General features: G+C 56.6%; 2 protein-coding genes across 5 annotated transcripts in view; one reads left to right on the top strand and one right to left on the bottom strand.

Moving 5' to 3' along the window:
* Positions 1–13,960, bottom strand: part of SLC5A10 (solute carrier family 5 (sodium/sugar cotransporter), member 10) — a 54,678-nt gene that overhangs the window by 14,788 nt on the left and 25,930 nt on the right. The window contains exon 9 of one of the 4 annotated variants that reach the window (XM_012726658.1): positions 4,263–4,274. The exons of the other annotated variants lie outside the window; for them this stretch is intronic. Within the exon in view, the coding sequence (XP_012582112.1) occupies positions 4,263–4,274 (12 nt within the window). The remainder of the gene's footprint in view (positions 1–4,262; positions 4,275–13,960) is intronic. 4 annotated transcript variants of the gene reach the window in all.
* FAM83G (family with sequence similarity 83, member G) overlaps positions 553–13,960 on the top strand; it is a 25,044-nt gene continuing 11,636 nt past the window's right edge. The window contains exons 1-2 of the mRNA XM_004684550.2: positions 553–1,188; positions 12,853–13,020. Coding sequence (XP_004684607.1) covers positions 661–1,188; positions 12,853–13,020 — 696 coding nt within the window. The 5' untranslated portion in view covers positions 553–660. The remainder of the gene's footprint in view (positions 1,189–12,852; positions 13,021–13,960) is intronic.

The raw sequence follows: 13,960 nt of genomic DNA, 5'->3' as shown, positions 1-13,960 counted from the left end.
GTGCCGGCCCGCGGGCCCGGGCCCCCCGGGAAGCTGCCTCCCTCCAACCTCACTCCTCAAGCCTCCTCCGGGCTGACCCCTCAGGTTGCCTATCCGCACGCCCGGGGATCGGGGATCGTAAGAACCCCCACTCCCCTCCCTCGGAATGCGGGGCGCCACTGAGCTGGGCCAGAGGCTGCCTGAGTTCTGTCCCCCGCCTCCCACTCTTGGACGCTTATGGCAAGTTTCCTGCCTGTCCTAGTGTCCCCAGAAGTTTCCGGGGACTTCGGGAAGCTCCAGCAATCTGGGAGATGGGTCCCCTGACCCCTGCAGATACTGGCACACCGGTTGCTGGGATGTGTCCCGGCGTGCCCCCGCCTAGGTCCCCATCCCACTCGCCGCCCGTCTCTGGTCTCTCCCACCACAGCCCCGCCCCAGTCCCACCCCCGGCCCCGCCCCTTCCCCGCCTGCACTCTGACCTGACCCCTGCATTCACCTTCTCTCTCCCACAGGCTCCTTATGGGCAGAGGAGTCCAGGCAGCCTTGAAGCCCCGAGTGTGCTGTGCGCGCCCTGGGCCAAAATCAGGATTCTGTCCTTGCTCAGTGGGACTTTGGTGACCCGACCTTGCTGAGTGGTGTGTCTCCTGCCTAGTCCAGCAGAAGCCCGGGGCAGCTGGCACCATGGCCTTCTCCCAGGTGCAGTGTCTGGACGACAGCCATGTCAACTGGCGCTCCAGCGAGTCCAAGCCTGAGTTCTTCTACAGCGAGGAGCAGCGGCTGGCCCTGGAGGCCCTGGTGGCCGACGGCCCTGATGCCTTCTATGAGGTGCTGAAGCGGGAGAACATCCGAGATTTCCTCTCAGAGCTGGAGCTCACGCGCATCCAGGAGACCATCGAGGTGTACGATCCTGGCTCTGAGGACCCCAGGGGCACGGGCCGCCCTCAAGGGCCCGAGGAGGATGGTGTTGGTGACAGCGAGGAGAACAGTAGGCCGGGTGGGGCGGAGGCCCCCACCGAGGCCGAGCCGCCACCCTCACTGGAGTATTGGCCCCAAAAGTCAGACCGCTCCATCCCACAGCTGGACCTGGGCTGGCCCGACACCATCGCCTACCGAGGCGTGACCCGGGCCAGTGTCTACATGCAGCCCCCAATTGATGGGCAGGCCCACATCAAAGAGGTGGTCCGCAAGATGATCAGCCAGGCCCAAAAGGTGAGCCAGCCACTGAGCGGGAGTCCCTGGAGAGGAGACTGGCCCAGGGGGTCAGACTGGCCCCACCAGAGCTCCCCACCTCAATGCATGCTCACACGGTCCAGCAGCCAACACAGAGATGCCAAACGGTCCCTGATGGGTCTCTTGACTGCCTCTTCTGCTGTCTTCATGGGGTTTCTTTGCAGAAGGATAGGGTGCCTGGATTCTCTGGCAGGTGATGGTGGGCTGCACCATTTCAAGGGCCTGTGACCTGGTGAGCAATTTCCCCCAGAAGAAGGTGCCACAGCGGGGTAGGGCAGGAACAGTTTTGGACTCTTCTCCCTCCCTGTCCCTCTGGATGACTGTGTTAATTCTGGGAAGCAGGAAGCATGCAAATGCTCTGGTGTTGTCTTTGTTGGGGGGGGGAGTAGGCATGGAGACAGAAGTAGCTTGGGTCCATCTGAGGCTGGCCTAGAGGCAAAAGTGTGCCTGTTGTTGACGTTACTGGGTGACTGAGAACAAGTGTCTTGCCCTCTCTGAGCCTCTTCTTGAGCTTTGCAGTGACCGAACCTCTCCAGGCTGGAATGTGGAGTTGGGTGTCGTACGTTCTTCAGGGGTGGGACACTGCATGAATCCAGCTGAACATTGTCCTGGTTGATTTCCACAGGAAGGGTTCTCTGGCATGGTCTGGACCGCCCCTTCATGACCCTTGTCAAATTTTGCAGTGTTCTTGGTCTGGGCAGACAGCCTCAGCTTATACACTGATACACTTTCTAAGAAGGAGTGCTCACCACCTTCTGAGGAGCCAGGCTATTGCTAGATAGCCACGAACATGGGGAGGGGCTTCTCTCCCAAGTGGAAGTGCCTTTTTGTGGTTTCAAAGCCTATCCCGACATGACTGATAAAGCCTGCCTAGCAAGCTGCGTTGAGAAGGATTCTGAAGTCAGGTCTAGGTTCAGCAGAGAGTAGCGAGTGATTAGTGATGTCTGTGCTGGCTGTGGGTCATGGGCCAGGTATTTCTAGCGGAGTCTAACTCCTTCACTGTACTGGGCCCAGAGTGGGGCACAAATCATACAAGACCAGAAGGCTGACTTTGAAGACCATCCTGGCTGACATCTAGGGCCCGGGGAGCATTGGGGCACAGAACTAAAAGTGGGTCAGTAGCTGAGAAGGTGGCCACAGCTTAGGTTTCTATACAGGTGGAGTCCCTATGGCCCCAAGGGGGCTGGCCAAGTTAGACTGTGTCAGGGAGCTTGGCTTTCAGCCTGATCCCAGGCAGCTTTGGGGCTTCGGGTTTCTAATCTGAAAAATGGAGGTGCTGAGGATAAAAGGCTGAGTCTTTGGCTATTATGAAGATGGAATCGGGTGATCTGAGTGAGGAAGAGTTGGAGGAAGAGGAGGGGATGTGAGAGGAGAGGGCCCCATAGTTTTCAAGCTGAATAACCTGCCCCATACCTGCCATGGGGTATGTGCAGCTGGCGTGGGTACCTGCCTTGAGGTCACAGAACCCAGTCTTCTGGGAGGCCTTTTGGGTCCCCATTACCCAGTTTCCACTCCTTTTTTAAAAATGGGGAAACTGAGACCCTGGTGGTGCCAGGGTTCCCCGCTCCTCTGTGCCTTTCCTTCCTACCAGGAGGAGGAATGTGGCAGGCACCAGATCCCCGCTTGGCATGAGAACAGCCAGAGTCTAATCTCCCCCAGACAGAAAGACAGCCAGCCTGGCCCAGTGATGGGGCCAGATAGGGACGCCTGGGGCCAGGTTAGGCACTCAGGGCATCCTGCCCACATCTCTATGGCCAGGGCTGAGACCCAGCCACGGCTTACAGTCCCACGCACCCACTCCCAACTTCATTTGCTTCCCGCCAACGCTCCCGAAAGTTATTGGTGTCACCGGTGGCCAGGAAGAAGTCAGGTCTGAACCCACAGTCTGTGTGACACCACACTTGCTGCCCTGCTGCAGCACTGGCAGGTAGGCCGCACCTTCCTCCCTCTCGGCGTGGGGCTTGCCGAGACTGCCGCCCACTCTCAGACAGCAAGGAGCCTGGCAGGCGCAACAGGGGCAGTCTCAGAGGTGACAGAGGCCAAGCCTCGTCTCTCACACAGGGGTGGTGAGCGGGGAGAAGCACAGGGATTGTTCGCGCCCACAGCGCCGCGTTAGCAGCTCCGGCTTTCCAGCCAGCCTGCTTCCCTGTCGCATCCTCCTCGGACTTACAGCCAACGTGGTGTGCGCGTAGGCTGACTGTAATGACAATAGCTAGTGTTTATTGAGTGTGAGGCACTTTATAATCTCAGTTATCTGCCCCCTTTTTTAGATGTAGAAACTGAGGCCCGACTGGTTAGTCCCTGCCAAGGTTACCTGGCTACTTCTGGGCTGGAGGGGTGGAGCCCAGTCTGTGCCGTGCTCAGACTCTAAGACAGGTCCCCTGCCCATCCTTCACGGGCCCTGGCAGGATCCAGCGACAGGCAGGGCAGGGAGGGGCAGATCCTCCAAGCTGCCTGCAATCCTCCTCTCTCCTCTGCTCAGACGGTTTCCCAGGCTTGCAGGGGCCCGGCCTTGATGCTGACAGAGGATGCTGACGGAGCATTTTGCCTGACCCGCCCAGCGGATCTCCCTCCACCTTATCTCTCCCCACGAATCACTTTCTTTCCCCTCATACCTGCACCCTCCTCTCACCCCCATCCCCAACCCAGTGCAGGAACAACAGCTCCTCACCCAGGCCTGGGATGGGGACACCATGGTCCAGCTGCTTGGCCCAAACCATGGCACCAGGGCTGGGGCTGCTGGAGCTGAGTCAGGATGGCCCAGGCCTCCTCCTCAACTGGAATGTCGTCAGCAGGCAGGCAGACCCTGGGGCAGGGAAATGACACAGCACACACTCAGCCTGCCCCCAGCTCAGCTGCTGGGAGTGGCTATGTTCCCGTCAGAACTACCCTCAGCTCCCCACCCCTTCCCAAAAGACTGAAATAGAGCTAATGGGTCACAGTACTAGGAGCCAAGAATGTGGGGTCCCTACTCTGCTTGTTCCTGCTGTGTGACTTGAAAGGAACCTCAGCTCCCCTCCAAGCCTCAGTCATCCCATCTGTAAAATGGGGACAGACATGGAGGCCTGTTACGGGTGCCTTCAGCTCTGACACCCTGCTCCCCTATGATTCTGAACTCTCTGCGACAAGAGATAGTGAGTCCTGGGTCTGACTCCACCGGGCTGCAGCTCCCCAAGAAGGGTGCTTGTCCCACCCCTAGCCCCCCCACCCCCTCCCTGGAGCCTGTGATTTATCTGGGGAAAAACCTGCTGTGGGATTCCAACTGCATACCAGAGGCCGGGCCTGTAGCATCACGCCTGGGAGGGATGAGCCTCGGCCTTGGTCTGCTGCAGCCTCTGAGAGAAAGGGGTGAGGCTGGGCGGGGTGCGGAGGGCTTGGGGAGGGCGTGGACTCATCCACACGCACGCACACGCGCGCTGCAGAGGGGGCCCTAGCAGGATCTCCTCGCCAGCCCTGACAGCCAGGGAGCCCCCAGCACAGGAAGAGATCTTGGACGGGAGAGGAAGCTGAGGGAGAATGGCCGAGGCTTGACTAGAACTCAGCTTGCACGCCAGCCCAGCCAGCGCTGGGGATGGAGAAGACCCAGAGGCAGTAAGTTTCTTGCCTAGGGCCACACAGCAGAAAGGGACCGTAACCAGTTTTCACGACGGCCGATTAACCCCACGTCTTTTCTGCCAGGCGCCCGCCTTCACATGCTGAAGTCTTGGCCCACGGCTTGGCTGCAGGAGAATAAAAGCAGCTTAATGAGGCATTTATTAAATGCCAACTATATGCCAGGTGCTGAGCGGGCACTTTACCTAAACTGTAATCCTCCCAGTTGGGATCCTTCATAAAGTAGGTGTTGTCCCACAATGTAGATGAGGAAAGTGAGACTTGATGGGGACCAGAGAGGCTGAAAAACTTGCTCAAGGTCACAGAGCTGGTAGGCGGAAGAGCTGGGCCCCGCATTCAGGCCTGCAGTCTCTGTGCCTCCTCTCTGGACAACCGTCTTGTCTATTCTTTTGGAGTCTCCACCTTTGGGGAGCACTGGAACTTCAATACCAGCCCCAGGTTGACTCAGGACAGTAAAAACATTTTCATAATGCTCCACATCCCTGTCAGACTCCCGAGTCTGACCGCACTAGCCCTAGTAAGAACAGGGGAGCCGAGGTCACCGTGGGCCAGGCCCTGCAGCCCGGGACGTGACTGTTGTCTCTGAGTTGGCGACCCCAGAGCAGCCCCGGGAGGCTCCAGGGGTGGCCCAGTCAGCTCTTCCAGGGACATGCTAGAGCCCAGAGTGGGCAGCAGCTGGCCCAGACGCCCACAGTGGGTTCGGGGAGTTGCCTTCTGCCTGCTCTAGCAACTCCCAGCCCAGTGCCCAGGGCCCTCACCTGCCAGGTGGGGAACCATCTGATAACATAATCCAAGGTGTTGGCTCTCGTCTTCTCCAAAGGCTTCTAACCCAACGGCATGTGCATCTTAATTGAGAGTTTGAGAGTCTGCAGCAGCTCTGGGCGTTTTCGTCTTAATTGAGAGTTTGGAGTGTCAACTTGGGAGCTGCCTGCCAGGAGGGAGGGCCAGCACCTCTGGGCCAGGTGCATGTCCGCCTCCTGGAGCATACGGCAGGAAGCCTCACACCAGCCAGTGCTGCCTGCCCTCCCACCGACCAAGGAGGCAGGCCTGGCATCATATGATGCCACAGATGGGGATCCCAGGGTGCTAGGGCCAGGGTGGGCCCCGCCTGCTGACTGCCACCCGGGAGTCTCTGGTGTAGCAAGCCTGTCCTGGCTCCACAGAGTCACAGTCTCCCTGCTTTGGCAAGTTCACCTGAGCCCCAGGACAGCCCCTTGAACTAGCAGAGGAGGACTGGGCCTCTCCAAGCCCCCTGCATCACCTGTCCAGCTCTGCAACCCTCTTGCTGCATGACCTTGGGCCTCAGCTTCTTCAGCTGTAAAATGGGATTTGTGCACTTGTCTTGCAGTGGCCACTAGCAGTTCTCAGTACTGTGGGGTGCCCCTGACTTGGACTGGTGGGCTCTGGTTGCATGGCTGCACCAGATTTCTTTGCAGGGTCTGAATGATCCCCCAGTTCAGGCACATTCCCAGGTTAAATGCCACGTGAGGCAATAGGAGCACAGGCTTCTGTGGGGTGGGACCCAGGTAGCAGCCCCTGCTCTGCTGTTAACTAGCCATGCGGCTCGGGCTGCCACCCCCTCCAGCCCTCCATTCCTTCCTCAGTGCCGCAACGCTGCCAATGGTGGGATTTAAATGGACAAAGGGGGCTTGTAAAGCATTTGGTGTGCTGTCTAGCATAACCTGACGCTCAGTTAATGCCAGTTGCTCCCCCTTTCCCCTGCCATCACGTGCACACCTTGCCTTTCTTTGGGAGTAGTCTGGGCTGAGAAAGGGGTCTCCCACCCCCTCCCCCGGAGGAATTCAAACAGGGCTGGAGGGACTCGAGGACATGTGCCTTGATTAGCCCAGGACCTCAACCTGCCCTGATTCACTGTGAACCGGGGCGCCTCCTTTTCAGAGCAGTTTTCGGGGTGGTTTAGCATGCTCAGTGACCCCACATTGTCTGTCATTCTGGGACACCAGAGAAGCAAAGGTTTTAAAGGTTTCTGAATTTATGATTGAGAGTTTTGACTTGAGAATTCCTGACTTGTCCCACTCGGCTGCTATGCGAGTGGCCTGGCGGACACCTTGGAGGCTCTGACGCCCCTCGGGGCCGCTGGGGAGAGAGACGTGCTTGTCGCCTGTCTCATCCACAGGCCACAGCCCTGGTCACTGGATGGCCTTCCCCGCTCTGTGCTGGTCTCTGTGCATTCCTGAGCCATGGTGACAAGGCCCATGTCTGTCCAGGGAAGGCTGGACACAAGGGCAGGGCCCCATGCCGCTGGGCTGGGCTGGGCTGGTCAGAGGGCTCTGGGTGGGACCAGGACGTGCTTATTGACCCCCATTTGGCTGCAGCCATTTGGTGCTCAGGAGTCCTGAGCTTCCTTTAATTGTCCTTAATGAGGCTTCTGTGTTAATGGTCCAGAGGGTGGGGAGGTTTTTCCAAAGCTGACAAATATCTGAGAGGAGAAACCACAAGTTCTTCAATGCAACATCCCCTGTTCCAGAAAAGGGAAAATGAGGCTGAGAATGAGGAAGTGCCGTGGGCTACCCTGGACTGATAGATCTGGGAGGCCTGGGGCATGTACATTCCAGGCAGCATTCCTGGTGGGGGTTTGTTTCAGAACCTGAGGTAGGCACTGGCAGGCTGTGGGCAGTCACAGCTGAAATGTACACAGGAGACCTTCTAGAAGGAGTCCGGGGACCAGATGCCTCCGCTGCCATCTGATGTGTGCCCCTCAGAGCCTGAGTCCTCTGGAAAATGGAAGGGGTCATCATTGCCCCTCCTTGACCCTGGAAGAGGGTGTCAGTAGTTAACCTTGGTCATTCAGACCCCACCTTGGTTCAGCACTTATTATGGTCTGCAGACTCGCTCCTTGTCTACCCAAGAGGCAGGACAGGCCATCAGAACATAGAACACACAACCTGCTTTGGAGGATGCTGGAGTCAGGGGACCATGGCCCACAGCAGGGCCAGTGCCCACTCCCAAACTCCCCGGAGGCCTCCCCAGTGCCTGGACAACCACGTCTTTCAGACCTGCCAGCAGTTAGGGGAGGGAGTAGGGGGCACATTGAGGATACGGGAAACTGAGGCCCTCTAGCCCAGTCTGCTCCAGTCCTGCTGCTGGTGGAGAGGGTTGGGGGTGGAGAACAACTCTCCCCAACAATTCCACACCCCATCTATGACTGCCCATCACCTGCCCTCACCATGGAAACCCCTGCAAGCCTTGGAGTGGTAATACCTGTAACGCAGGGCTGCGGAGGATGAATTTTCTCACTTTTAATGACCGAGAAGTTCCTTGTTTCACCTTTGGTTTTGAAAGCAATCTTCACTGAGTATGGAATTCCAGGTTAACAGTTTTCCGTGAAGTGTCTTAAAGATGCTAAGTCTAGCTTGAGCTGATTGATACTGAGAAGTCTGCTTATCTTTGTTCTCAATGCGTGATATTCTCTTTCTCTCTCTCCCTCTGACTGCTTTTAAGATTTTCTCCACTTTTAAGGGACGTAATTACAATGTTCCTTGGCATCATTTTGTTCATGCCTCTTCTGCTTAGAACTCATTGAACTTCCTGGATGTATGGTGAAAATGTTATGGACATTGTTTTGTCAAGTGTTTTTCTGTCTTTCCCCAACCTCCTCTGCCTGTTCAATTTATGAAGCTACAGTTACGTATATTAGACCTTTGAAGTTGACCCACAGTTCACTGACACCCTATGCTGTTTTTTCAGTCCCTTTTTCTGTTTGAACTATTTCTAGTGCCTCATCATCAAGTTCACTAATCTTTTCTCCTGTAGTATCTTTTCATCTTGAGTGAAAAGATAGTGTTTTTCAGTTTTTCATCTTGGATGCTGAGTTACTTTATCTCTTATGGTTCAATTTGATGTTTTTTCTTGAAAAAAATATATATATTTACCATGTTTCTAACTTTTGAACATACAGAATATACTGTTATAGCTGCTTTCATGTCTTTACTTACAGTTCTAATATCTGCATCAGTTCTGGGGCAGTATTGATTTTTTTCTTTTGTCTCATGTATTTTCCCTTTTCCTTGTGTTCTGGTCACTTTTTACTGGATGCAAGCTATGGTGAATTTCATGTTTTGGTTTAAGTGTTTTGTCCTGGGATTCAGTGAAGTTGCTGGTAAATAACTGAACACTCTTGAAGTTTGGTGTAGTTTCATTAGATGGAATTCGTCTCGAGTAGAGGTTGACAAACTATGGACCAAATCTTGCCAACCACCTGCTTTTGTAAATAATGAAATAGAGACATACACATTTGTTTATGTGCTGTCTATGGATGGCTTTGTGCCATAACAAAGTTGAGTGCTCTCGGGAACTCCATCAGACCTCTCTCCGTATGCTGCAGCCTGGAGGAGACCAGGCAAGCCTAGGCTGATTCTTTTCTCCTCCCGGCCCTCAGGTCTCACCATGCTTGCTATGCTGCCTCTTGGTCATGGTTTCATAGATTTTGCTTGCTTTTTAATTGCTAAAACAGTACAGGTTCTCTTACCCCATTGTGACTGGAATTGGAAGTTGAATCCAAGGTCATGGTGGCCATTGTCCCAACTTGTAGGACAGTCTGCAACATTCCCTGTATCATTCCCATGAAAAACTATCCTCCTCCAGCCTCCAGCTGCCACAAAGGGAAGGAGAGCCAGGCAGGTGATGATTCTCAGCCTGTCCACCCCCAAGGGTGCTGTGAGGCTGGAAGATCAGGACTCCAGTGAGTGTTGCAAGGAGGAGGCTGGTAATCAACTGCTGGGTGCTGACTATGGACTCCTGGATCATGAGCTGACTCTATACCTGTGTTACTCACTTCACCCTCCAGGAGCCATGCTGTGGGCACTGTTAGCATCCTAAGAGGAAACCAAGGCTCTTGCCCCAGGTCACACAGCTTCATGGGAGCACAGTCTAGAGCCTGGCCTGTGCTGCCCCCTTCAGCACCATAGAGACAGACTTAGGAGTGCAAGACTCTCCCCACCTTCTACGCTTTCCAGGCAGTAAAATGGAGGAGCTTGCTTGCACACGGTATATGTAGTCACTTTTGACCTCCCAGCTCCAGGGCAGATGGGGTGAATCTGTCTCCCAGTCCACACTGGAGCACTTTGAGGGTAGAGGACCATGACTGGCTCTCCCTGAGAACCAAAGAGAGTGAGGTAGACAGGTCATTTGAGGGAGCTCCGGATGAAAAACTACCCCCACCCATCAGAGTCCAGGGCTTGGGGAGACAGCGTGCCACCCAGCTGGGGCTGACACTTTCCAAATTCCAGCCTCCCCTCTAGCTTTTCCATGGCTCTGACTTGGCCTTGCCTGGGACCTCTGCAGAGTATGTGTGGGATGGGGCCAAGGAGATGACTGGTGTTTTCTCTAGGTTGGCCTAGAGCTAGGCCAAATGTACCCCCTCTTGGCAGGTAAGGAAACCTGTGTCCTGGAGGGGCTGTGGCTTGCTCTGGGCTGCCCTCTTTCCTGCACTCTCTCCTTGGCTGAGCCACTTGGTCACATTTTCACATTTGTGGTCGCAAAAGCTCCTTGAGACCCACCTTAGATTAGCCCTGCATTGGGCCTGGGCGGGGGCCCTTGAAGAACCCACAGATAATGAGGTGAGGTGGTGAACCTCTCGTACCTCAGTTCCCTCGTCTGTTAAATGGGAGCACTAACTACTGTCTTGGAGCATAATTTGTGAAGGCCCCAAGGGTAGCGGCTGTCAGGGCTCATTAGAAGCTTGTGTGCAGAGTGAAGCGCAGCGCTGACCTGCACCCTCGCGCAGAAGGCGCAGGTGGGTGAGCACAGCCCTGCGTTCTAGTCTGGAGTCCCTGGCTTTCCTGTGTACAAAACTGCAAGGGTGTGACAGGGCTCAAGGCTCAAGGTACAGCACCTCAGAGACTTCTGTGACTGGCTAAACTGCAAGCTGTGGGAGGCTCAGGTCCCCCTTTCTGCCCTCCACATCAGCTGGCACCTGTTAGAAGCCCTCCACTGAGCATCGGGGGCACCAAGCCCAACCCTAAGGCGAGCCTTGCTCAGCCGCGGAACCCCACGGGGGCTCCACCATGGAGGCAGGCCCCAACAGATCCATGCCAACTGCACACCATCCCTGGATCCGGCCCCCTGCCTGCCAGAGGGCGCGTGGGGAGCAGCACACATGGAGTGTCTTGCTGGGGCTGGCCACCTAGCCGGGGCCCCGGGCGAGTCCCTGGAGCCAGGCCTGATGGATCCTGCAGAGGGTGGGGGGCGGGAGGGGCGGAGGAGGGAGGGGGGCGCCTCTAGGGGAAGCGTGTCGCTGCGCCTTTCCAGGCTGGCACAGGAGGCTGTTTGGCTGCAGGAGCAGCTTATTCAAGAGGACACTGAGGCTGGAGCAACTTTAGAATGGTGGGAGGTCAGGGGAGGAAGTCTCTGCTGCCGCCCACCACCTCAGGACTTCATCACCCCCGTCTGGTGGTGAAACCCCAAACTTGTGAACCCACCCAGCTCTTGCACCTTTCATCCACCCCCTTGCCACACAGCCTCTGGCTTTTCCATGATCATCTCCTGAGATGAGGGGCTCACGCCTCTCAAAACCCCTGCATGACTCTGGGGTCAGAAAGCAGCCCACCTCCCCATGGCCGCCCCCTGCACAGATGTAGCTGCCCCTTCTGCACCTTCTGAAACAGCCCTTCAGGGACGCAAAAGGGCGAGTGATTGGCCCCCAGAGGACAGAGCAAACAACAAGCCTCGACTATCTAGGGGCTGTGGCTGGCCCCACAGCTTCAGCTGTTGAACCAATGAGTAAACTGGGCCCAGAACAACTAAATGTCTAACCCAGAGTCACCCTTGTGGTTGCAGGGCAGGGAGAGGCCCAGGGGCAGCTGGATAAGCCCACTGGAGTGTGCAGACACGTCCCCACAGGCCCCACCCAGTCCACCTCCCTGTCACACTGTGTCGACAATCCCAGAGAAGGGAGTGTGCAGGCCACCCTTGTGGCAGGCCTGCGTAGGTTCTAACCTGACTCCCCAGCTTGCCGTGTGGCACAGAGCAGGTCTCTGAGCTCTCTGTGGAAGGCTCCTCCAGAGGCTCCTCAGGCCAGGATGGGGCCGTGACACCAGCCTTGAAGAGTCAGCAGTGTCCAGCCCCGGCGGCCACACTCCCCTCTGCTGCCCGGTGGTCCAGGAGGGAATGGAGAGACTGGGCCCTACTGACCGCTCGGGGCAGGTGTGTTCTCCCTCCACCTGTCCTTCCTTCCCTGTGCCTCGTCCTTCCTCGTGGCTCAGCTCTGGCCAGCGCCGGCCGGCCCGAGACATATCTGCCCACACTGGCAGTGGCTGGGCTGGCGGTGGGGAAGGCGTGCTCTTGACTTCTGCGACCCCAGCCTGCACCGGCTCCAGGAAGCTGGAGGCCCACTGTTGTGCAGACAGATGTCAGGTGACAGGAAAAGCACACATGCTGGTGCCGGGGCAGAGCCCAACCCAGACAGGATAGGTGGCAGCAAAAGAACCTTCCAAAGTCCACACCAGCCTGGGACACTGGGTGTGGGAGAGGGACTTGGAGAGCGGCTGTACCAGCTGCTGCCTCCCGCTGGCTCAGCTGGGCCTCCCAGAGGGAGGCGGAATGGTGGTGTGGCTTGCCCCAAGGCCAGAAATGCAACCCAGGACCAGACTACAGCAGGGTCCCTGGGCTGAACCCTGAAACCGGCAAGGAAGGGGGCCTCCCTGGGGGCTGACCTCAGGATGCAGACCCTTCCTGACTCCCAAGACCTTTGAGAGCTAACCTTCAGGCTCCTCCTTGGCATTCTCTCTTCCCTTCTCACCTCGCACCTGCCGGAGTGCCGGGCTCGGTCTTGTTACGGAGTGCCGTAGTCTTGTTACGGAAGCAGACATGGGAAATGTGCTCCTCTCACGCTCTGCTGCACCAGAGCCCAGCTTGAGTCAACGGCTGAGAAGCTCAAATCTGAACTGTCAGCTCCTAACCCTAGAATTTCACTTCCTGGGCCTACTCCTGAGGCTGCAGAAGCCTCGGATACCCCAAGAGGGACCTGTCCCCACACTGAGTTGCCTGACAGCCTGTTTTCTCTTCTCCAAGGTGATAGCTGTGGTCATGGACATGTTCACTGATGTTGACATCTTCAAGGACCTGCTGGACGCTGGCTTCAAGAGGAAGGTGGCCGTGTACATCATCGTGGACGAGAGTAACATCAAGTACTTCCTGCACATGTGTGAGCGGGCCCGCATGCACACGGGGCACCTCAAGGTGAGCCCACTGCTCAGTCAGTCGGGCAGCAAATGCTGAGCGCCTGCCTTCTGGCGCCGGAGCCCTGTGCTCGGGAGAGTTCAGGAATTCTAGAGCCTCCTGCTCAGTGGTCACCTGCCCCGAGGGACAGAACGCTCACTGTCTCCAGTAGTCAGAGATAACACTGATGAAGGGCCTGCTGACCACGTGCCGAGTCCGCACCAGGGCTCTACAGCAGCCTGTGCCACGCTGGTTACCTACCCTCGTTTGCACGCCTGCAGTGCCAAGGTGCTCCCTACCCCAGCTCAGCAGCTCGCGCCCCATTTGGAGAGCTCCCACTTCAGGAAAGTCCTTTCCTGGGTTTAAGCCAAAATGTGTCTCTTATCAGTCCACCCACTGGTCTTAGTATCTGGTTCTGCCCAGAAGGACCTTTGGCTGCGGCCAGAGAGAAAGGCTGCTGTTGTATCTGCAGAGCTGAGCTGGAGCTGAGGAACAGCAGCAGAGCAGAGGAGCAGGGTGGTGGGTGGCGGGTGGTGGGGGCCGAGATCTCAAGGCTCCCTCACTGTGCATCCTTGGGCGTGTCCTCTCCCCTGTGGGTGCGGGGTCTCATTAGCCCAGCAGAGGGGCCAGGGGGCCAGCATGGCTGGGCTCTTCTGCTCAGACAACCTGACATTCGGTGACTTATTTGGGGACAGAGGAGCCCTCCTTCCACCTAGCCGTCACTTGGCACCTACGTGTGTACAGCACGTTCCCCAGAGAGTACAGGTCAGAATGCAGTCATGTCATATAATGCAGTAATTAATAACAGTAATGACAGCTAATGCTTCTACAGCATTTGTCGTGCACCAGGCCCGTCCCAGGCACTTAATCCGATTAAATTATTGACTCCTGATAACAACAGGGGCAGGGCCTGTTCCCATTTCACAGATGCGGCGATGGAGGCGATGCCAGAGGCACCCAC

The sequence above is a fragment of the Condylura cristata genome, unplaced genomic scaffold (assembly GCF_000260355.1).
Source record: "Condylura cristata isolate star-nosed mole 26May11 unplaced genomic scaffold, ConCri1.0 scaffold00017, whole genome shotgun sequence".
In the NCBI taxonomy this organism is placed as follows: Eukaryota; Metazoa; Chordata; class Mammalia; order Eulipotyphla; family Talpidae; genus Condylura; species Condylura cristata.
This window is presented reverse-complemented; position numbering and strand designations above follow the sequence as displayed.